At 38.7% G+C, this 21,887-nt stretch overlaps 1 protein-coding gene across 7 annotated transcripts in view; it reads left to right on the top strand.

Moving 5' to 3' along the window:
- Positions 1–1,830: 1,830 nt before the first annotated feature.
- The window catches only part of Trpm3 (transient receptor potential cation channel subfamily M member 3), a 277,889-nt gene continuing 257,832 nt past the window's right edge, over positions 1,831–21,887 (top strand). For all 7 annotated transcript variants that reach the window (XM_042699329.1, XM_042699328.1, XM_042699330.1 and 4 more), the window contains exons 1-3: positions 1,831–1,910; positions 7,638–7,717; positions 9,822–10,026. In XM_042699329.1, the coding sequence (XP_042555263.1) occupies positions 10,024–10,026 (3 nt within the window). In that variant the 5' untranslated portion in view covers positions 1,831–1,910; positions 7,638–7,717; positions 9,822–10,023. The remainder of the gene's footprint in view (positions 1,911–7,637; positions 7,718–9,821; positions 10,027–21,887) is intronic.

Genomic DNA, 21,887 nt, shown 5'->3' with positions numbered 1-21,887 from the left:
AAAATCAAATCTGCTGACATAATTCAGAACAATGCATTCATTATCTTTGTGTGCTCAACTTTCTCATGGTTTTCTGAGAATGAGCTCTCAGGAGGGTTCTGAATGCACAGAACAAGAGGAATGTATGTCACAAAGCTGTACTGACTCCTGCAGGAAGGCAAAGGGACTTTCTCCCTTATGAGCAAATGCTGAAGCTCAGTCTGGTTTTCCATTTGAGTTTCACAGATCCTAAGTTTCCTTTAGTTGAAACTCACTAGCCAGATTACTGTCCCTTGAAACATTAGAAAATGAGTGATCATAAAATGGGGGGGGGGGAGGAGAGTAGTTGGTCAATTCTGGAAGAAGTATAGAAGTAAGATAGTTGTAGGACCTAATTCTCAGTTTCTCAGTTTAGTGTCCACATGGCATGTGATAGTCCCTTTAACACAAGGTGATCGAAAAAACTAAAAATCCAAACCCCACTCCTGCCATGAATCTACAGATGTCACCTCTTAGCTCTAGCTTTGTCTTTAGAAAGAAAGATGTATTGTTCCTATTTTCACTTCTGTATGAATATACTTGCATATTTATTACTATTGACCTTGTTTTATTAACTTTTTTAAAAAATTGTATTAGTTGAACAAGTGGGTTTTATTGTGATCTCCCATACATCCCTACAATGGACCTGATCAAATTCACCACCTCTGTCATGCCCGCCCTCCCTCCCTTCTTAGGACAATTGAACAAGTTTCATTTTGTTTTCATACATAAAATAAAGTACTTTGACCTTCTTCACCCTCCTCTACCCTCCTGCTCCCCCTTTCACAGGTGTTTACCCCTCAACAGAACCTGTTTGCACATCCCTGCCCTTTTTTCTGCTTCTGAAAAGTGTTCCTGGCTTGTTGAAGTTTGAACTCTTTCCAACAGAAAAAATTCCTAGTATCTTTTTCAATTCTGCTATTACTAGAATTCCTATTACCTTAAACAGAAAACCTTTGCTCTTCAATGATCTTGGGAAGAGTCTTTTCAGTCATAGTTTGAGTCACCCCAGGAAAACACGCTGCATTGTCTACTTTTTCCATCCTTGTTCATATTCTCCAGGGGCCACCATTGGTTAATAAGGAACCAGGAGGACAGATTTCTAATCAGGTTGTTGTATTGATCAGGGATGAACTGCAGGATGAGATGTATGACCAGGCAATTTATTGCTATTCCAGTTTATAGAAGGTCTTTGTCAGCCTCTTACTTTTATTCTACTTGGACTTCTGTTTGGGAACCAAAGTATTCTTTGGAAACACTCTTGAGAGAGGGTTTTTTTTTTTTTGGTTGTTTTTTAATAACAGTTCTTCTTTAAAGCAGTGCTATCTTTCCATCCTTTTCCAGCTGGTGGAACAATGCTGCTTGTGTGCTCCAAAACCCTCAGAGAATTCAGACACTGTTTCTTCAAAAAAGATTTGCTTTCCAAAGTTGAAGTTTCAGAACTCAGAACACCTTATCACACTTTCACAAGCTTTCTCTCTGAAAATGGAAAAGAAAAAAAAAAGTGGGGGGAAAAGGGGGTGGGGCGCGAGGGAGCCTGTTAGGACTTGTGCCAGTTAAATCCGATCTCCCCGGGGATTTGTTTTTCTTCTGGCGTCAGATTAGATGTTCAAATCAAGCAGTGTTTGAGGACTAGGAGGAGGGACGGTCCATGGGCTTCTGAGTCAGGCTAATCCCCACACAGCAGCACATTCCAAGGGGCTAATCCGCCCCAAGTTCATGGCTTACTTGAAACATCTCTTGGGGGAAGAGCCTAGCAAGGGACTTTTTTTTCCCAGTGGGCGGTCATAAGAGCATTATTAACAGGATGGCCAGGCCTGGCCACAGCAAAATGAAAGCAACAGGAGCTACTACGGGAACAGCCTTTGCCACCAGCCAGAGTCAGTGCTCAGGTAAAGAATGATTTCAGCTCACTTTGTTTTTGATCAGTTTCTCAAATGTTGGAGCTGGGGACCTAGAGGAAGACCAAAGAAGTACCCAGAGAGATCTTGGGAGAAAACAAAAGGCAGACAAGGAACAAATGGAGTGGATTCCTTTAGGTCTTTGGTATTTTGCTCCAATGAAAACAAGTGATCCACCTGAAACACAAGCGTTTAGAACAGAGGAGGGGGTGAAATTTTCTTTGCATTTGTTTCTAGAAATTTAACGTGCTCTTTGATGATCTTGTGATGGCTGGTTCAGGTTGTAGTCTTTCTGTTAAGTGATTCTGAAAATAAAATAACAATAGCACTGTCTAAGACTTTCTCAAGAGATATTTAATATATTGTCTATATTTGTATATGCCTAAGCTCTTCTCTCCTGGAGGTGATATTGGGTCTATAGCTCGTGGGGGTAGAAGGATTAAATTAGTTTGAGACCCGATGATGGGGTCACAGACTTTGTGGAAAAGAGTAAAACTTGTTGGGATGAAAAGACTTATGCTTTTTTTATTTCTTCTTATCGCAATATTTACAAGCTTTTTTTGGTTTCTATCAGTCTGATGTCTTATGGATTGTATATTTAATTTTCCAAAGTTAATATATGCTTAATTGTGGGCAATCATTAGTACTTGGTTCAAAATGTGGAAATAAAATTTTTTAATAAGGTATCTTTTCATTATTAGCCTTTGAAAAACACTTGCCTGTTACATCTTACACATGACCGATAATGCAGAAAGACATAAAGGAAAAGAGCTCTTCACAAACTCAGTAATGGTTGTGTGACTATGCTACCTTTAAAAAAATACGCACAAGTCATTTTTCTGTGAGTAGGAACTACTTTTCCTAACAGGACGAGAGACTTCTGGAGCATATTTAAAAAGAAAAGATTTCAGGACACACTGTCCCTTGAAGTGTTATGCTAGAAAAGAACTCAAAGGTCAGCTAGAAACATGACATGTCAAAATTATTGCATGCTTTCTAGCAACAAGGACAATCAGTGTGTACTAACTTCATTGGAGTTGGAGCAAAGTATAAAGTCTCACACAGAGGATTTGAAAGCCTTAGAACAAAAGAAAAGAGAATTAGTTTAAGGAACAAGTTAAACCATGATTATACTTCAAAAATACCCTCTCCAAGAAAAACAATTTTAAGAATCTAATGTCTGTCCACACTAAAGACCTGGATAAAAGCATAATAAAGCAAATCCCACAATAGTGCATAGCAAACTGTGCATGTTATTTTTTTTAGAATTCCTAACATGTTATGCATATATTATTTTAAGATGTGTTGTCTTTCTCAGAAACAAAAAGAATCCAAGTCAACTACAATGTATCTTTTACTTTATATTTCTTCTCTTCCTCCTACTTGTCTATGCCTTAGCAAAGGAAACTATTAATCTACTACTAACAATAAATAGAAATTGATCCTCAGTCATTTTGCTAACAATGAGGGTGCCTTCTTACCTTTGAGAAAGTCACAATACTTTATACTCAAAGATTTAAAAATCCATTTGGCCATACATTTATAATGTATTTTTTAACACATGCCAACTTAGTGAAGTCATCAGGAACTTCCAAATTAAAACGGGAATTTAGGAATGGAAAAAGTAATGTTGTCCTTGAAATTTTTAATCCATTTGTTTCCAATCCCCCAAACCCTCAAATTGAAAGTCTGTGATTTTATTTCTTTGCTGAGACCATGACAATGACTATCCCTTCTTTTACCTCTTTCCAACGTTCCTGGGTTTCTACCCTATGCATTACCTTAAATAGAGAGAAATGAACAAATAGCTAAAGGTTCTTCATTCCAAATGCAGAAACTAGCAGGGGCGATTGCCAATAATATCTCATCTGAAGAAGCCTGTAGCAGAGTGAACAAGAGTAGGAATCCAAGAATCGCACTGTTCAAGCTCAAATTCTGGCTTTAATACTCATTTACTACATCCCGGTCTCAATTTCTTCTTTGGAGGAATGGCTATAAGAGTAGCCAAGAACTCTCTCACAGAGTTCTTCTGAGGATCTGTGGAGATGGTATGCAGAGGACACAATACCCAATTAGAACCCAAAGGAACCTATTGGATCTCAGGTGTTTTAGCTGAATTATCTTGTTGGGATGATCACAAAGCTCTCCATCCTGGCATTTGTGGCGCATCCCTGTAATCCTAGCTACTCAGGAGGCCAAGATCTGATGATGGAGGTTGGAAGCCAGTCCAAGCAGGGAAGTCTGTGTAACTTTTTTTTTTTTTTTTTTTTTTGCCAGTCCTGGGCTTGAACTCTAGGTCTGGAGGCTGTCCCTCAGCTCTTCAGCTCAAGGCTAGCACTCTACCACTTGAGCCACAGCGCCACTTCTGGCTTTTTCTGCTTATGTGGTGCTGAGGAATTGAACCCAGGGCCTCATGCATGCAAGGCAAGCACTCTACCACTGAGCCACCTTCCCAGCCCAGTCTGTGTAACTTTTATCTTCAACTAACTTTCGAGGCGGGGGCGGAGAAAGTTCTGGATGTGGTGCTGCAGTAAGTGATAGAGCACTAGCCTCGAGCATAAAAATAAATAGGGCTCAGGGACAGCACCCAGGCCTGAGTTTAAACCTCAGGACTGACACTCACACACACACTCTCTCACACACACACCCACACACCCACACACACACTCTCACACACATATAGCTAAAGTTCCCTAAGGAGCTGGCATGCTAGAGAAGAGGCTCAGAGAAGTGAAGTCACTTTTCTTTCTACCTTCTGTAGTGGCCAGCCAGGTGCCCTGTGTTACCCAATATAAAGAAAGACAAACTAGGTTATTGCTACAGGAACTTCCTAGAACGTACACCTGAATCTCCATCCAACCACTCAGCACTAAAATCAGACCAAGACCAGTCCCATTTCTAGATATAACAGGATGGTAACCAAAATATGGTAAGAACAACTATGTCATCTATTACCATGGTGCTATTTCTAGAGATGGGAAAATCGGAGATCTGAGGATAAAAGAATTCATGTCATGTTCTCCATCTCCCAAAGCCCCACAGACACAACTTTTTCCAACTCCAGTCCTCATGTTCTACCAACAATACTGCTTTTCAAGGGAAATTGATCAGCACGCCCTGAAATTCACAGATGCTTTTGAAGGCTGGCCAGCAAAATTTAAAAAGATAGTAGTTTATTCTCTTTTCTCTGCTCCCTGAGGTGTAAGGGAAATGGGTTTCAGATATCCAGGGAGGGACATTCTACCATCTTCCTGCCAAGAGATAGTATCAATGAAAGTATTCAGTGTCTAGGGACAATCCTGACCCATGAATACAGGCTTTTTACAAAGATAAACCCTGGTTATCGCTGTTGCTAAGCTAACTTACGTGGCAAAAATGGAGCCACTATGGTTTTTGTTGTTGTTGTTGTTTTGGTTTCTTGGCTCCGTTTTTGCCTACATTTTTGATAAGGCTTTGACAATGGATTTTTTTTTTGCTTTTGTAATTCCTACTTTTAATTTTTTTTACTTTTTAATAAGTGTTTTTTATTGTGAAAAGACTGTACAGAGGGGTTACAATTACATGAGCAAAGTACTGAGTACATTTCTTATCAAGCATTGTTGCCTTTTCCTTTGTTTCCCCTTCCCATCCCTGCCCTCCATCACCCCCCCCTCCCCGAACCAAAGTTGTAAAGTTCGCTTCTTGACCTAACGTCTTATACATCTCATTGTTGCAATGGGTCCACCTGTATCCCTATTTAAACAATTTGATTTTTCCCCTCCCCTCCCCAAATTATACCGACATCAAATACAGTGACAACAGGGGTTATACCGTGGGGGAGGGACATACAAAACAACAAAGAAATCATCTTATAAATATGTTAGAAACAATAGCAAGAAAGAAAAACCATTTGAGTCCTTATCTTGGGGTTCATTTCACCTAACATCAACTTATCTGACTGTTTCTGCTTGTCTCAGACATATACTAGTTATTGCAAATCAGGGAAACCATGGGACCTATGTTTCTTTGGGCCTGGCTTATGACCCAGCAATCCCACTTTTGGGCATTTACCCAAATGATCACAAACAAGACCATTCTAAAGCTACCAGCAAAACTATGTTTATTGCAGCATTATTTGCCATAGCTAAGATAGATCCCCCTCAGTAGATGAATGGATCAAGAAAATGTGGTATATATACACAATGGAATTCTATGCCTCCATCAGAAAGAATGACATTGCCCCATTTGTTAGGAAATGGAAAGACTTGGAAAAAATTATATTAAGTGAAGTATGACAACAGACACTTTTGTGACCAGCTGGCAAACAACACTCCTAGTGTTACCTTTGTAACAGGGGTCCACCTACACCTGAGGTCTCTGAGACCTTGTGTGTGCCTTTTTGTGTTGGCAATATACAAACATTCAGAAATCATATGAGCCACTTGTGATCATCACCCAAACATGATTAGGTTTTTGGTGGCCCTCTACCATACCCCTTGTTGACACTTGTAAACTGTTCACCATCCCAGTTATTCAGAAATGACTGCCATTGCTGCAACCCACTCTTGCCAACTTCAACAGTACCAGACTGAGTGAGTGAAGTCAAACCCAACTTCATACAGCCAATGATAAACCTTGGTGTACTAGGCCAAATCAAGACTAGGAACAGGCATCAAACAGGCTGGAAACTGTTCACACCAGTGATTGAAACAGGCCAAATGAAACCACTCAGTTGGTTTTGTGTTAAGCATATGAATTAAGACCTGATATTAGATTAGAGAGATGATCACATGCTGTAACTTGCACCTTAAATGCCTAGCAAAGAAATATTCGGAGTAGCTTATTGGGTTTTCTGAAAGACTTCTCTATTATTTCCAGTGCTGGTAGCAGAGAAAAATGTAGAGTGATGCTTTGGAACAAAGATCTTAGAGTTTGCTAGAATAACCTTTGTCCATTGGAAACTTAATCTCAGAGCCAGTATTTCTGGATGGACAGTCATGAATATACCCATTCTAAGAAGCTGTATCTGCTAAATGTGCTTAAATGGCATGATGCAAGAGAAAAGACCCAAAGGAAGTGCTGCCTTATTTCCTTCTAAAGGCATTTCTATGAACTTTGGGACAAAGAGGAAGACATTCATCTTCCTTATGTTTTTGTTTCCTTTCTCCTCCTCTCTTTTTAAGCATTAGTAATTTACAAAAGCATGGTGATGGTTTGGGCTTTTGAATTATATAATTTCCTCCATCATTTTTCTTTTCCATCATTAAGGAAAATCTAATGGAAGCCACAAAAACTTCATTATTTAAATGCATTTGTGCTTACCACTGAATATTTGTATAAGGTCAGAAGCAAATTCTGTCCCTCCAAATTAATTGTCCCTGTAATCTGTGTTGTACTTCTTGTCTTCAACTATCGTTACTATGGTCTGGGAATACAGACTATTCAGTGATAAGAGCACTTGCCTAGCATATGTGAGGCTGTGGGTTCAATTCTTAGCACTACAAACAAAAATCCACCAGTAATACTTTTAGCCTGGCTATTTCCTTTAATTCTCAATATTATTATAACAGCAACCAAATTAGATTCCATGAGTCATTGGTTTTTTATTTATGTAATATAAATGTGTGAAACAATCATAATTTTTATCATATTCTACTTTATTATATGATTATGAAATTTTGCTTCCTACTCATATTCAAAGCTTATACTGACCTTTCTTTTATCTCTCTCTCTTTTCAGGCTCAGAAATCCTGGATAGAAAGAGCATTTTATAAAAGAGAATGTGTTCACATCATACCCAGCACCAAAGACCCCCATAGGTAATATTATTGTCTCTAATGTGTCAAGTAATTATACATTACTATCTAATGTACTAGCAATTATAGGGAGAAACTGCAATGGCAGTTACTACCATTAGAAGAAAACCATGGTCAAATGAAACATCTTTAATTTTTCATTACTGCAGGACACATTTGAGGCATACACTTATCTATTATATTATATATGAATAGGTATTAAATATTTTATATATTACATATAACATAATATTTCATATTTCATGCCTACAGTTAACAATTAGCCCCAAAGCCTGTACATTCTTTCACTGCAGAAGCAGCTAATCACTGCATATAATAATGAGTCTTATTATGGTTTTGACATTGTTTTCTTTCTTTCTTTCTCTTTCTTTCTTTCTTTCCTTCTTTATTTCTTTCCTTCTTTCTTTCTTTCTTTCTTTCTTCCTTTCTTCCTTTCTTTGTCAGTTGTGGGGCCTGAATTCTGGGCCTGGGCACTGTCCCTCAGCTCTTCAGCTCAAGGCTTGCGCTCTACCACTTGAGCCACAGCGCCACTTCTGGCTTTTTCTGCTTATGTGGTGCTGAGGAATCAAACCTAAGGCCTCATGCATGCAAGGCAAGCACTCTACCACTCAGCCACCTTCCCAACCCTGACATTGTTTTCTTAAAATATTTTACCAAAATGCTTAGTTTATTGATGGTGGTTATGGTTTTTTGAGGGTCCAGGTACTGGGGTTTGAACTTACAACCTTGTGTTTACTAAGTAGATATACCACCATTGAACCATACCACCAGCACTTTTTCTTTGTACTGGTCATTTTTAAAATCATATTTCACTTTCTTCCTAAGCATGTACCTGGACTATAATCTGCTTGCTTTATGTTTGCTGTCATAGCTTGGATGACAGGTGTTCGCCATCATGCCCAGATTCTTTCCATTGAGATAGAGTCTCACAAACTTTTCTGCCTGGGCTGGCCTAGAACCACAGTCCTCCAAGTTTTAGCCTTCTACTCAGCTGGGCTGACAGGCATGAACCACTGTGCCCAGCTATTGGTTCAGAGGGGGTGTCACATGTATGGCTAGCTGACCTCAGACCATGATCATTTCTATCCTAGTCTCCTATGTAGCTAGGATTGTAGATGTGAACTACCAGCATCAGGCTCCATTAGTTTGTACCAGTATGCTCTACTACAGAGAAAAAAAAAGGTAGACTAGATTAAAGAAGCCTAGCAGATTACTGAAGACACTGCAGCACTTTAAATTCCTCTGCACATCTTCTTACATACTTTACTTACCTTCCTGAAGATCAATACTATATAAAATGGTAATCATTGGGGATAACTTAGCCCATCTACATCAGGAAATAACTCTATGAGGGGAAATACCATAAAGCAATTTAAAATATGGTTTAGACAATTATCCTGACCAGCTGTATGATCTTGGACAAATTATCTAACCTCCAAACCTACAGTATTTCATCATTAAATAGATACTAAATTATTAGTGTTTTTAAAAAGATAGTTATATATCTACCATTACCAATATCTGTAATACTTGGTAGTAGTAATATATAAAGGAATTTTTATGATAGAAGATGCAAATTTTAAGTTCTCAAATATATTCTGAATACTTTTTCATTTTTATTCCAAGATCGCATAAGCTTATGGATTTTTTTTTATTCTCAGAATTGGATAGTTGACAGCAAATGCCAATTGAGGAGAGACAAGTTAAGTTACGACTCACATATAAGTGAGATTTCCTCATTTAAATGTGCATATTAAAGTTCTCCCCTCAAAGTGTTCAGTGTCCTTCAGGCAGCAGTTGATTGATGGAAAGAGTGAGAAAAAGAAAAATCTAGACAACTTTTGTTCACAAGTATCCAATTCCCAACAATGCAGCTGAAAAAGCTGTGGAAGGAGGTCAAAGGGCCTTATTGTAGCTTACATAGCTAATGGAGAGTTGGAGGGAAGAAGTTCCTGAGTTCACTATTTATGAGATACAGCAGCCTGTGTCTGAGAAGTGACTAAAATGGGTCAAGACAGATTGTAGATTTCTACAGCTGATTACCTGAAGTGTGAGTTCCAGTAGTGTTCACACAAAGGGTTCATGTTTTTAACCTCTTATGTTATAGGTGTTGCTGTGGGCGTCTAATAGGCCAACATGTCGGACTCACTCCCAGTATCTCTGTGCTTCAGAATGAGAAAAATGAAAGTCGCCTCTCCCGAAATGACACTCAGTCTGAGAAGTGGTCCATCAGCAAGCACACTCAGCTCAGCCCGACGGACGCTTTTGGAACCATTGAGTTCCAAGGAGGTGGCCATTCCAACAAAGCCATGGTAATCAGACAGCCCACCATTCATTTCCAAAGGCGATCTCACATCCATCAGAGTGGCCAAGAGCCTGCGACTTACTGTCCAGGCCCATCCTCAACTATGCCACTAACTGGTGGGGTGACCTTGCCTTGTATGCCTAACCTTTTATTCCACAATGAGCAGAAAGAAAGTCTTCCTTCTAGGACTTCTTAATGAGATCAGACATAGTAACTGTTATAATTAAGAGTATGACAAATCCATTTTTATTAACAGCTATTAATTATACATAGTAATGGGGTGTGGTGAGATATTTCCATACATACATTCACTATGCCTTCATCAAGTGCAACTCTCTTTACCTATTCCCTCATATACAGCCTTCCTGGCCTCTTATCCATCACCATGCCACACCCATCTTCTAGCAGCCACATCTAAGAGAGTCCAGGTGGTACTGCATGTGTGTGTCTGGTTCATTTTCTATAGTTAATCCTTATTTATGATGTTATTTCCCATGTCTCATCCATTTAGATCTGTTTTTCCTAAATCTATTTTCCTTGCTTTAGTAAAAATAATGTTGCTCTTAGGTTTCTATTTGTCCTGTTCATGTCTACCATTTATCTTGATTCAAGGTGAAAATGATCATCACAGCCTATTTCCTTTCTGATTCTAAGAGATAGCCTGCCATCCATACAGAATGCTATTGATCTGAGCAGCTGTTCCTAACAGAAGTTTGTATAGGAAGAGAATTTCTTTTATGGAGGCTTTAATATGTGTAATTATACACACACACACACACACACACACACACAAATTTTACTTGTAGGAGTTTTTACTTCTACATTTCGGTAAAAATCATGGACCACTCTCTATTTGGCTGACATATATTGAAAGCAATAAGGTATGGAAGATACTTCCAAACTTCTGGAAGTTGTATAACACAACACACTTGGTTCTGGTAGAGAGAGCTAGGTGAGGGAAGAGCCGTAGGAGGTAACATTGCATAGGAACCCTAGAGTGTTCTGACTTTGGACAGGAAATTCTGCTGAAAACAGCATCCTGAAAAACTCAAGGAAGACACCTCACACATGTTAGTCTAAAAATGTGCATTGGTGCCGCCTCTCTTCTCTTCTCTTTTCTCCTCCTCTCTCCTCTCCTCTCCTCTTCCCACTCCCCTAACACGGTAATTTAATTTCCTTACTAAGAATGGTGACTGAGTTATTCTCACAATTTTTCCTTGGAAAATTAATTTCGAGCTATATGTTAAATTAAAACCTATATACCTATTAAATTTGAACTATATATTAGAAAGAAAGGGATGCTACCATGTGTCACCTTCAGAATGGTGAAAAACAAAGAATAGGTTAGTGAGTCTTGTCCTATACAGAACTAAGGGAAACGGAGATGGTCAGATTTCCTACCCACTTAAGGGATGTTTTTGTATATATAAGGTCACTGAAGGTCCTTCGGGCAGCACAATCCCCACTCATAGGATGGGACTGAAGTGCTACAAGTGTGGAAGTGGCTAATTGGATGATCATCATGACAGAACTTGAAATCCACCACCTTAGCAGGGTGGTGAATGGTAGTTGTAGCTGCTGTAGCCAGAAGGCATGTGGGAAGCCTCTGGCCATAATTTTCAATGCTAACCTTCACTGTCAAATATGGAATAACATTCCTAAGAGTGTCCTGTGAAGCCAGTCACTCGAGAGTCTAGGCTACCATAGGGTGCCATTGTCTTCACATGAATTGGTTTGCTTTTTGTGGCTTGCCTTCAGATAACCTATAAATCACAGAAGACAAGCCATCTGTACTTTGGCCAGATGATCATTTTAACTGAAAATTGATCTCAAGTACCTGCAATTCATAAAACGTATAGCCAATCACAGATGACTTCAGCCAGTTTTTACAAGTCCAGTCATATTCCCCACCATTAAAAGTTTCTAAGAATAGATGATTAGTTCACTAGTGATGAGAATAGTTCTGAATCCAGGCAGACCAAGTTCATTCAAGAGTATCAAATAAATGTATATGACCTGGCAAAAGTTACTTGATTTTTTTTTACTCTTGGTAATTCAACCTACTCAGTAGAATTCATTGTTGATACTCTCATTCAAAAGCACTAAATGTGATGACATGTATAAAACAGTGACATACACAGTGCTGGATACTACATAAATTTAAACTAATTTATATTGTGTTATTGTTACTCTAATCATCATAATTTGTGTTAGGCTCTGAAATAGAAAAAAACAGAATGGATATTCATAAAAGAGGAAATTCAAAGAAATCAAGGCTATTCATTTAGGTGTATAGGTATTGCTATATTATCTTTGAACATTAAATATTTATTTTTATACACTTCCATAGCCCAAGGATTGACCTTTGAGTCTGAAGCCACATTGTGTTTTATTAATATCCTGGCTCTCTCATTTACCATCTGTGTAACTGTCCAGTTTACTTACCTTATGCCTCAGTTTCTTCATCTGTAAAAAGGAGGGTAGTAATTCCTATGCTTCATAGGGCAGTCTGAAGAATTAAATAAGTTAGTATACATTAAGTGTTTAGAACAGTATATATTGGTGTTAAAATTACATAAACATTTGTTCTTGGTATTACCTCTACAAAGAGTGCTTTACTAACTCTAAGATACATAGGTAGTCACTCTCTGAGCAAACCTTTTCTTTGTGAAACTAATCAGAAAAATGAAAATTCGTTTTTTTTTCTTTCTTCTTCTATTTCTTTTTGTTAGTGGATGTTTAGCAAGTAGAAGTCCCAGCTAGCTATTCAACCAGACACAAATGAATACTTTGTCCCCATTGAAAACTTCTCCATCTGCTATTCTGATTCCCATTTCTAGACAAAGAAACAGAGTTTTGCAGATGTCAGAAGTCTGGTTTTATAAAGCAGGGTAAATGGTTTAGTGCCAACTTGTAAACTTTTTTTGTCTCTTATCCTCCTGGGAAAACTGGCATGCAGTTTTTGTAGAGGGAATCAGCAGCCAAAAAAGAGCTCAGCATTTACCCAGGCAAGGCATATTTAGTTATTCTCACCTAATGTACCTTTGATCCCTTGCTCTGACAAGTCTTGGGGTTGAAATGATTTTTTTGTTTGCTTGTTTGCCTGTCTTGGGGCTTGAACTTGGGGCCTGGGCCCTGTCCCTGAGCTTCTTTTGCTCAAGGCTAGCACTCTACCACTTGAGCCACCATTGCCACTTCCAGCTTTTTCTGAGTAGCATTTATTGGCGATGAGTCTCACAGACTTTTCTGCACAGGTCTCCTGAGTAGCTAGGGTTACAGACGTGAGCCACCAGTGCCTGGTTTCAAGTTGAAATGATTTTAACAAAGTAGTTGAGAAATTCTATAGACAGACAGACTCCTATTAATTTCTTTAAAGTAAAATGTAACATAACTTTTGTCCTACAACCACCCCAAGGTGAAACCTGTGGCTGTCAAATGGACAGGGAACAGTACACATAGTATGCAGTAGATTATAGGAGTTTGGGTAGAGGATGCAATAGTTGAAAGAAGGCATGTGTTAATGAAATCATCCTGGGCAGAAATACTGGGGCATCTGAACTGTAATGTGGGCAGGAAAGCAACATGTCAGACCTTTAGCACTAAAGATACTCAAGGGATTGCATGCAATGTTTGTCCAATTTGGCAGCTTTGAGTAATTTAGGAGAACATCACCAATGACATTTAAGACTCCTAATGGTTTTGAAAGTTACTAAGGTTATTGGCAGTGCCCAGCTAGGCTTAAAAAAATACTAATTATCCCAATCTACATGAGGCAACTGGAGGCCCAAGATATTCAATTATTTTCTCAGTGTCACACAATTATTTAACAACAAACTTCTAGAACCCAATTTCCTAGGACCCAACTTCTCATAGGTGTCTACAGCAGATAATAGCCATTTGGAGGCGGAAGAGGAAGACACAAGCAGGTCACTGAAAGGTAGCTAATTCCTATTACATTTCTAGTTCTTTCAAAGAGGCCTTGAAATTTTGGAGTAAAAGCATCCAATCAGTTCTGCTTGGTGAGGTTCATTGAATCAAAAGCTGGGAGCCGAGAGAGGTCTTTGTAAAATTACATCTAAGAAGGAGCTCAGTGACTCTCACCTGTAATCCTAGCTACTCAGGAGGCTGAGTTCTGGGAATCATGGTTCAAAGCCAGCCTGGGCAGAAAAGTTCATTTGAGACTTACCTCCAATTAACCCCTCAAAAAGTGGAAGTGACGCTGTAGCTTGAGTGGTATAATGCTACCCTTGAGCACAAAGAGACTCAAGGACAGCACCCAGGCCCTAAGTTCGAGCCCCACAACCAAAAACAACAACAAAAAGTTACATCTTAGGTTTATAGAGCCATTTCCCAAGTACGTTGTGGTGTTGGAGCCTCAGTTTCCACACTTGGCAAGCCCCAGAGCACATTTCAGACAGAAGTCATGAACCTCAGGGAGTTTCAAGATACTGAGAGAAAGAATTCTGAACTCTCTTCCAATACCAAGCTGCATCCTAGCAGATTCCAGCCCTAGCCCCCAAAGACAGTCCCTGTATTACCCCAGGACATGGCATTTCATTAGGACACCTCATGACCTTTCCTAAAATGTCAGAGAGCAGCAAGATGACTCTGTGAACAGATGTCATGTGGTTCCTCAAAGATGCTCCTTCATCTGGGTTACCATGCATTTATTTAGAAGGAAGCATTGCTGAGCTTGAATACAGACTCTGTCTTATTTGCTTACTAATCACCTCTCCTAATTAATGCTGAGCTGACTTGTAGGCCCTGTACGAATAAACCTAATTAAGGACGTGTATTTAAACCTCTCAAGGAATCCACATAATTCTCTTCAGGTTTTCCCTAGCTATTTACTGCTTATTAGATCAGGTTGAGCCCCTTATTATAGTTTGCATATAATTTAGATAATTATCCTTAGGCCTCATTTTCACACTGAAAGCTCTCACTATTGAGTGTCACAGGGAAAGGCTTCCTCTAACCATTGTGGGTGGGGAGAGGACGCATAAAGGGAAGGAGGAGGTCAGCATCCACTGAGATGCAAAAATTGTCCATCTTTGCATTCTGCAAATTTGATCTGGAAATCACTGATTGGCATATACCAAATAGGAAATTAAATAAACCCTCCCTCACACACATTTTTTTTTAAAGCCAATCACCAGATTGCTAACCGAGCGGTTTTACATGAGCATAGTGCAGCTTCTGGGATGTGTTGTAATTATTCTACTGATTTTTTGAAAATTCCCCATTTTATAATCTCAAGACCACAAATTGGTAGTGTCTTTGGATATGAAATGGAGATTGAAACTAGGGTATGTCGCTTATCTTTCCAATCCTAATCGGATGAATTCAACATGGAAAATCTAGCCTTCCTCCAAGAACCTATTCCCTCTCCTTAGCTCTAGGAAAAGAATGCTAAATAATTCTGGAAGAAATTTCATAGCCTTAACTCCTCTGACCTGCTCATATGCTTAGTGAAGTTTCATATTACTTTTGAATCTCTACCTCTGAGTTCTTAGCATCTCTAGAAGTAGCTCTTACCTACCACTGGGAAATTGCGAAAACAATATGGCAGGTTCACTTCCCAAGTCTTGTGGATCATCAAACTGAGAATTTAATAACAGTGAAGACAATTCCAAATATTTTCTTTCTAGGTAGATTTTATATCTGTTAAGCCATCATAAGCATTAAACCCTGGCTGCAAAACAAAAGGCTCTATGGATATGGAAAGCCGGTATCAGCAGAATTATCTCAGCGGTATGACATATTCTGTTTGGCCATAGCTTTAATTACAAATGCCCCCCCTTCAATGTGGCTGCAAAGAATTAAAACAAAAATGAAATGATGTTTGTCATATTTCTCAACAGAAAACAGACTTGGCATATTTCCCACTAGAGACCTGAAAGAAAGACATTAACAACACTGTGAAAGTAGATTTAGCAATGTCATGTCCATTACTGAGGACAAAGACTACTTAATAAATACCAAGTGTTTATTTCTAAAAATTAATGATGTCTCTGTAGTGTAAGGACAGAACTTTTCAGTTCACGTTGCCAAGCGTGTAGCCAGATTTATTATTCCACAGCTCCTTTCCAGGTTCATGAAAACATTTTCATTACAACAGTTTGGACAAAGTTACATGGATAAAATTTCAGGCTCAAAGGGTGACTGACAAATTACCCGAGCCAAAGAGCTCCACAAAAGCTCAGGTTCAGAATGCCAATGGTTTTTGTTTTTTATTTTCTAAAGGAATAGCCCCATCGGTTCCAAGTGCTCACAGCAGCCTATGCTCACTGTGGATGTAATGAACGGAAGGCAAAGGGCACTTTCTGCCGATGGTGACACCTCTGTGATCTGCAGTCACATTGATAAGTGAGCAATAACATTCCTAGTGATGATTTTGTGGGGAATTGCAGGAACATCTCCTGTTCATGCTGTAGGCTGAATAAAACCTCCAGACTTACCAAAGCCCTCTGCTATTCAAATGAAAGTTGTGGGCTTTGAATTCAGGGCCTGGGTGCTGTCCTTAAGCTCTTTTTGTTCAAGGCTAGCACTCTACCATTTTGAGCCACAGCACCACTTCCAGTTTCCTGGTGGTTAATTTCAGATAAGAGTCTCAAGGGGAATGTTTTTGCCTAGGATGTCTTCGAAGCACAATCCTCAAATCTCAAACTGCTGAGTTACTAGGATTATAGGCATGAGACACAATCTGGTGGAAGACAAACTTTAGATGAATGATTTTTTTAATAATTGGTCAGTTACTATATTTTTATATTTATTAAAGACTCATTCCTCCAGTATTTTTCCTGTTTTTGTGTTCATGTAAAATATTAGGACTTTTAAAAAACTCTATTTGGGCCAATAGCAAATACCTGCCACATTATCTTCATGCTTTTACATGCTGTTATAACTAAATATCTGAGATTGCTTAATTTATTTCTAAGGATAGCTTAATATACAGAATTTAATTCCCCTTCATTTGGGGAATCAAAGTGCATTTTTTTTCTCAAAAACAACGCCACCTTCCATAGCACCTAAGATATGGAATAATGCAATTCCAGCTAGGCTTAAATGTCATCCAACCTTTAGATGCAAGCATCCTGCTGCCTAATAAATGTACTAATAGAAAAGATTAAAGATACATAATTCCTGGCATGGGTAAACTTATTTGAGCTCAGCTTCTCCATTAAGATGATAAATTGGGGAGTCTAAAAGCATGTAGTAAAGAGAGTATTAGGTAGCTCAGAACAAGTACTTTTATAAATACTTACACTAGTCACTCATACACATAATACCTCCACTGGAGGAATGAAGGTTATTTTGAGAAGTACAATAGTTAAGGAGTGAAAGGCAACTTATTTGGGCCAGTTTACAGAAAACATAAATGTGAACTTGCAATACTGAATTTAGTCTTTGTTCAACTTCCTTTTTTTTTTTGGCCATGCACTTTCCACAATTTAATTTTTGTAGTTTTTTTGGTGTGTGTGTGATGTGATCAGAGTCAATCCCCATTTAACAGGATTGATGCTGATGTTGGCCAAATGATTACATTATCCATAGCTGATGCTGATAGGTGCTACTGCAAAGGTCAGGGAAACCTCTAAATGGGCGTGCCATGTCAGAGTAATTCCCAGGTGACCACATATAATAGACACGATCAGAAGTCTTCTTGTTATGTGGAAAAAATAATCTCTTAGCAATCAATGGGCTCACAAGTAGACAGGCAAAATAGCTTATCTTGATAGCCAAAATAACTTAAGATTTCAACTTGCATTGACCATGTAACAGAAATTGATTAATTACCCTCTACCCAACCATGTATGAGCACGCAGCTGTTGATGATTTAGTGCATGAGGTAATAGTTATAAACACCTAGGAAACTTACTGAATATTGTGATACTATAATTATGCCATTATGTGTATGAGATATTTTATAAGCTAACATCTTTAATAATATGATTTAAAATTTGAAATCTTGCTGGGCACTGGTGTCTCATGTCTCGTAATTCTAGCTACTCAGGAGGCTAAGATCCGAGGATCACAGTCCAAAGCCATCCCAGGCAAGGAAGTCTATGAGACTCTTATCTCCACTTACCCACCAAGATGGAAGCAGAGCTGTGAGTTAAGTGGTAGAGTTTTAGCTTTAGGCAAAAAAAAAGCTCAGGGACAGCACTCAGGCCTTGAGTTCAAACTTGGGGACCAACGCGTGCGCATGCACGCACACATGCACACACACACACACACATTGACATCTTCAGATAACCTCAAAATATTTCATTCCTGGTTTTAATGACGCTTTTACCCCTGAAATAATTTACATGAGTTGCTAAATAGTAATGACTAAAAAGGAGAAAAAAATAACAAATTGATTCATTTAAATGCTCTGTTCTTTTATTTTTATTGCTATTATAAAGGGGATGTACAAAAGGGTTATAGTTATATAAGTCAGGTCAAGTATACATTTATTTTGGGACAATGTCATTTCTACCCTTGATTTCTCCCAGTTTTTCTCTCCTTTATTTTTTTATTCCTCAAGAGAAAAGCATATTAATCACAGCATCAAAGGGACAAGGCTGCTCATTATATGTCAGCTTTGCCATCTTCTGGATAGTTAGGTGTAGCCCACGTTAATCCTATGTTCTGAGTAATATAAATAAGTTCTCACCAAAAGGCTTTAGGTTAGTGGTGACATGCTGAAGAGCTTGTCAATCGCATATATAAAAGAATTATATGTATTGTGACCTCATTTATCCAATATTTTCCCCCTCTTCATTTTGATTTTCAGGTAAAATATTGTGGGTTATTTTCTTCCATTCGGACTGGTAGTAAATATCAGACACATTGTCTTGGTGGGTTTTCTATTTTCGTTTGTGTTGTTTTTTACTTCTCTAACCAAGTACTTAAGGATGAGTATTTTTAAAATAAAAAACACATTCGTTTCTCACAGTTCTGGAAGCTATGAAATCTAAGACGTGGAGGGTTACTGCTGGCTAGGGTCATCTTACTGACTCAACCCACTGCAGAAGGTGGTACGGATACATGTGTGCATACTGGTGTATCCATATACGCACACATACTCACAGATAGAGGGGAGGGGGAAGGGAAGGCATACTCATCCTTTTATTAGGAATTCACTCTTTTAATAACAGCGTGAATTCAATGAGGAAGGTAGAATCTTTCTGACCTAATCACGTTTTTAGCTTTATTAACTTGCATACATTTATCTTTTTTTAATTGAAAAGGTGATGAGCTGCCCCCCCATTACAGTTACATAAGTAAGGCAGTAAGTACATTTGTTTTTAATCATTGTTACCCTCTTTATCTCCCACTTACCCCTCCTTCTCCTTGGCTAAGATGTAATGTTCATATCCAACAATGTCAAGTGAGTATCAATGTTGCTGTGGCTCATCGGTGTTCTGCTGTTTCTGTGATTCTTTTCCCTTTCACGTATTGCATTGTCTATTATGCAAAACACGATGTACAAAAACTTAAGAGAAATGAAGAAAAAACAATAGAGAAAAAAAGAATGAACTATATACAGTCTCTAATGAAAACCTCTTGTTTCCATAAGTTGTAGTTCGTATTAATATGCTTCATTATATAGTCTTTTGCACTGAGAACTTGGTTTGTTGAGCTCATATTCATATCATATGAATATCATATTCATTTTCTCGTTTTTACAAATTAGGGAAATTGTATGTCCTGCTTTTCTTTGGGCCTGGCTTACTTCACTTCATATAATTTTTTCCAAGTCTTTCCATTTCCTTATGAATGGAACGAAGTTATTCTTTCTGATGGAAACATAGAATCCCATTGTGTATATGTACCACATTTTCTTGATCCATTCATCCATTGAGGGGCATCTGTGTTGGTTCCTATCACTTCTTAAGAGCTCTACTTCTCAGTACTGTTGCAATGAAGACTTGGTTTTGCTTACTTGAACTATATTCAAACTATAGTACCCACAGTTGGAATTTGGCCTGGAGAAGAGTCATCCTCATTGATCCTCATGTCCCCCATGGAGCAGAAAGACACACAGAACCTCAAACCCCACCCAGACTTATTGTATCAGAACCTGTGTTTAAGACCTGATTCAAAGTTGAAAACAAAGCCCAGGCTAGAGCCTTCAGTGAGAACAGTATCTCTAAGATGTCTGATTTCAGTAACTGATGAACGATTGGATCACTAGCTCTGAGATCCTAGTCATGTCTCTTCTGTGGGTCTTTGTGTCCTTTCCTATAAACCTGGGCAGAATTGGCTTATCTCTATGGCTTCATGATTCCTACCTCCAAGTTTCTTTTATTCAAGTGTGACTGTTTCAAAGTCAATGCTGAAAGGCATACATATGTGTGTGTGTGTGTGTGTGTGTGTGTGTGAGAGAGAGAGAGAGAGAGAGAGAGAGAGAGAGAGAGAGAGATCAGGTTCAACAACGTCTCTCCTGCAAAGGTTTTGCAAAATGGAAGATCAACTGATATACGAAAGAAGTAAGCAGAAAACAAATACCCTAAGTGTGATTGAGAGTCACATTGCATTCACATGGGCTTGCATTTTCAGGAAAAGTCATTGTGAATGAAGAAAAAGCCTTTGAAAGGTGAAAATGATTTCTATCAGGGTAAGGTAGACGACTTTAATACCCATGACTTTGGGGAACAGCGCTAGTGGAGTGCACAAAGAAGTGAGGGAGAAAAAAAACCCACAAACTTCTCAGTAAGGACAAATTAGAGATAATCCCTAACTGCAGCATGAGACGTTTTATGTCCTGATGTTTCCAATTAAGACATAATATGATCACAAAAGGGACTGGCGAAAGAAGTCTGCCTGTTGGTGTCGATAGAGTAGCTCAGGGCCAGAGAAACAGTAGAGGCAATGGTCACAATCCAAACTGATATACTTAAAGGAGAGTGTGTAGCTCAAATGGCAGCTGAAGAACACAGAGAAAGGCCTGGTGGGAAAAACAATATTTTAAGGAATGGATGATAAGGTGTAGGAAACTAATTAGTTATAGGTAAAGGAAGAGAAGGACAGAGAAAGAAGTATTTATATTTTCAAAGTTCAGAAAAAAGGACTCTGGTGTCGGCCCTCATTGTGAATGCTCCTCTCCCTTCCCTTTACTAGCAACATGAACTTGAATACTTGGTGGATCTTTTGGGCCCCACTGGTAAAATGTGGATGCTATCAGTGTCTTTATTGTTGAAGTACGTGAGATGGGACATGGAAGCAACGCAGCATATATGTGCCCTGAGCACACATGGTCATATGTTATCATCCTTTTGGTCAACAATGGGCTACACATATACAATCGTGGTCCCCAAGGATAATGGAACTGATAAGGTAGTGACATTATCAAAGTCTAACGGTTGTAATAAGACACAGTGCTCATGTTTGTGGTGGTATTGCTTCAGAAACAAACCTACTGCACTGCCAGTCCTATAAATATGTAACATACTTTTTTATTGTAATGGGGCTTGAACTCAGGGCCTGAGCACTGTCCCCGAGCTCTTTTGCTCAAGGCTAGCACTCTACCACTTAGAGCCACAGCTTCCCTTTGGGTTTTCCAGTGGATAATTAGAGATAACAATCTCATGTCTTTCCTGCCCAGGCTGGCTTCAAACTGTGATCCTCAGATCTCAGCCTCCTGAGTAGCTAGGATTGCAGGCATGAGCTACTGATGCCTGGCTGCACATTATAATTTGTACAGTACATAATACTGTAGTAAATGACTGCGTTACTGGTTTATGTATTTATTATAGAGTACTTTTTAAATCACCATTTTACTGTGTGCTCTTACTTATAAAAATGTTTACTGTCAAATATATGTGGCATACTGTGTGTTCATACAATCTCAGATACTAAGTGGAAAAAAAAGAGAATAGA

Source organism: Dipodomys spectabilis, unplaced genomic scaffold (assembly GCF_019054845.1).
Source record: "Dipodomys spectabilis isolate Male_0828 unplaced genomic scaffold, ASM1905484v1 ptg000241l, whole genome shotgun sequence".
NCBI lineage: Eukaryota > Metazoa > Chordata > Mammalia > Rodentia > Heteromyidae > Dipodomys > Dipodomys spectabilis.
This window is presented reverse-complemented; position numbering and strand designations above follow the sequence as displayed.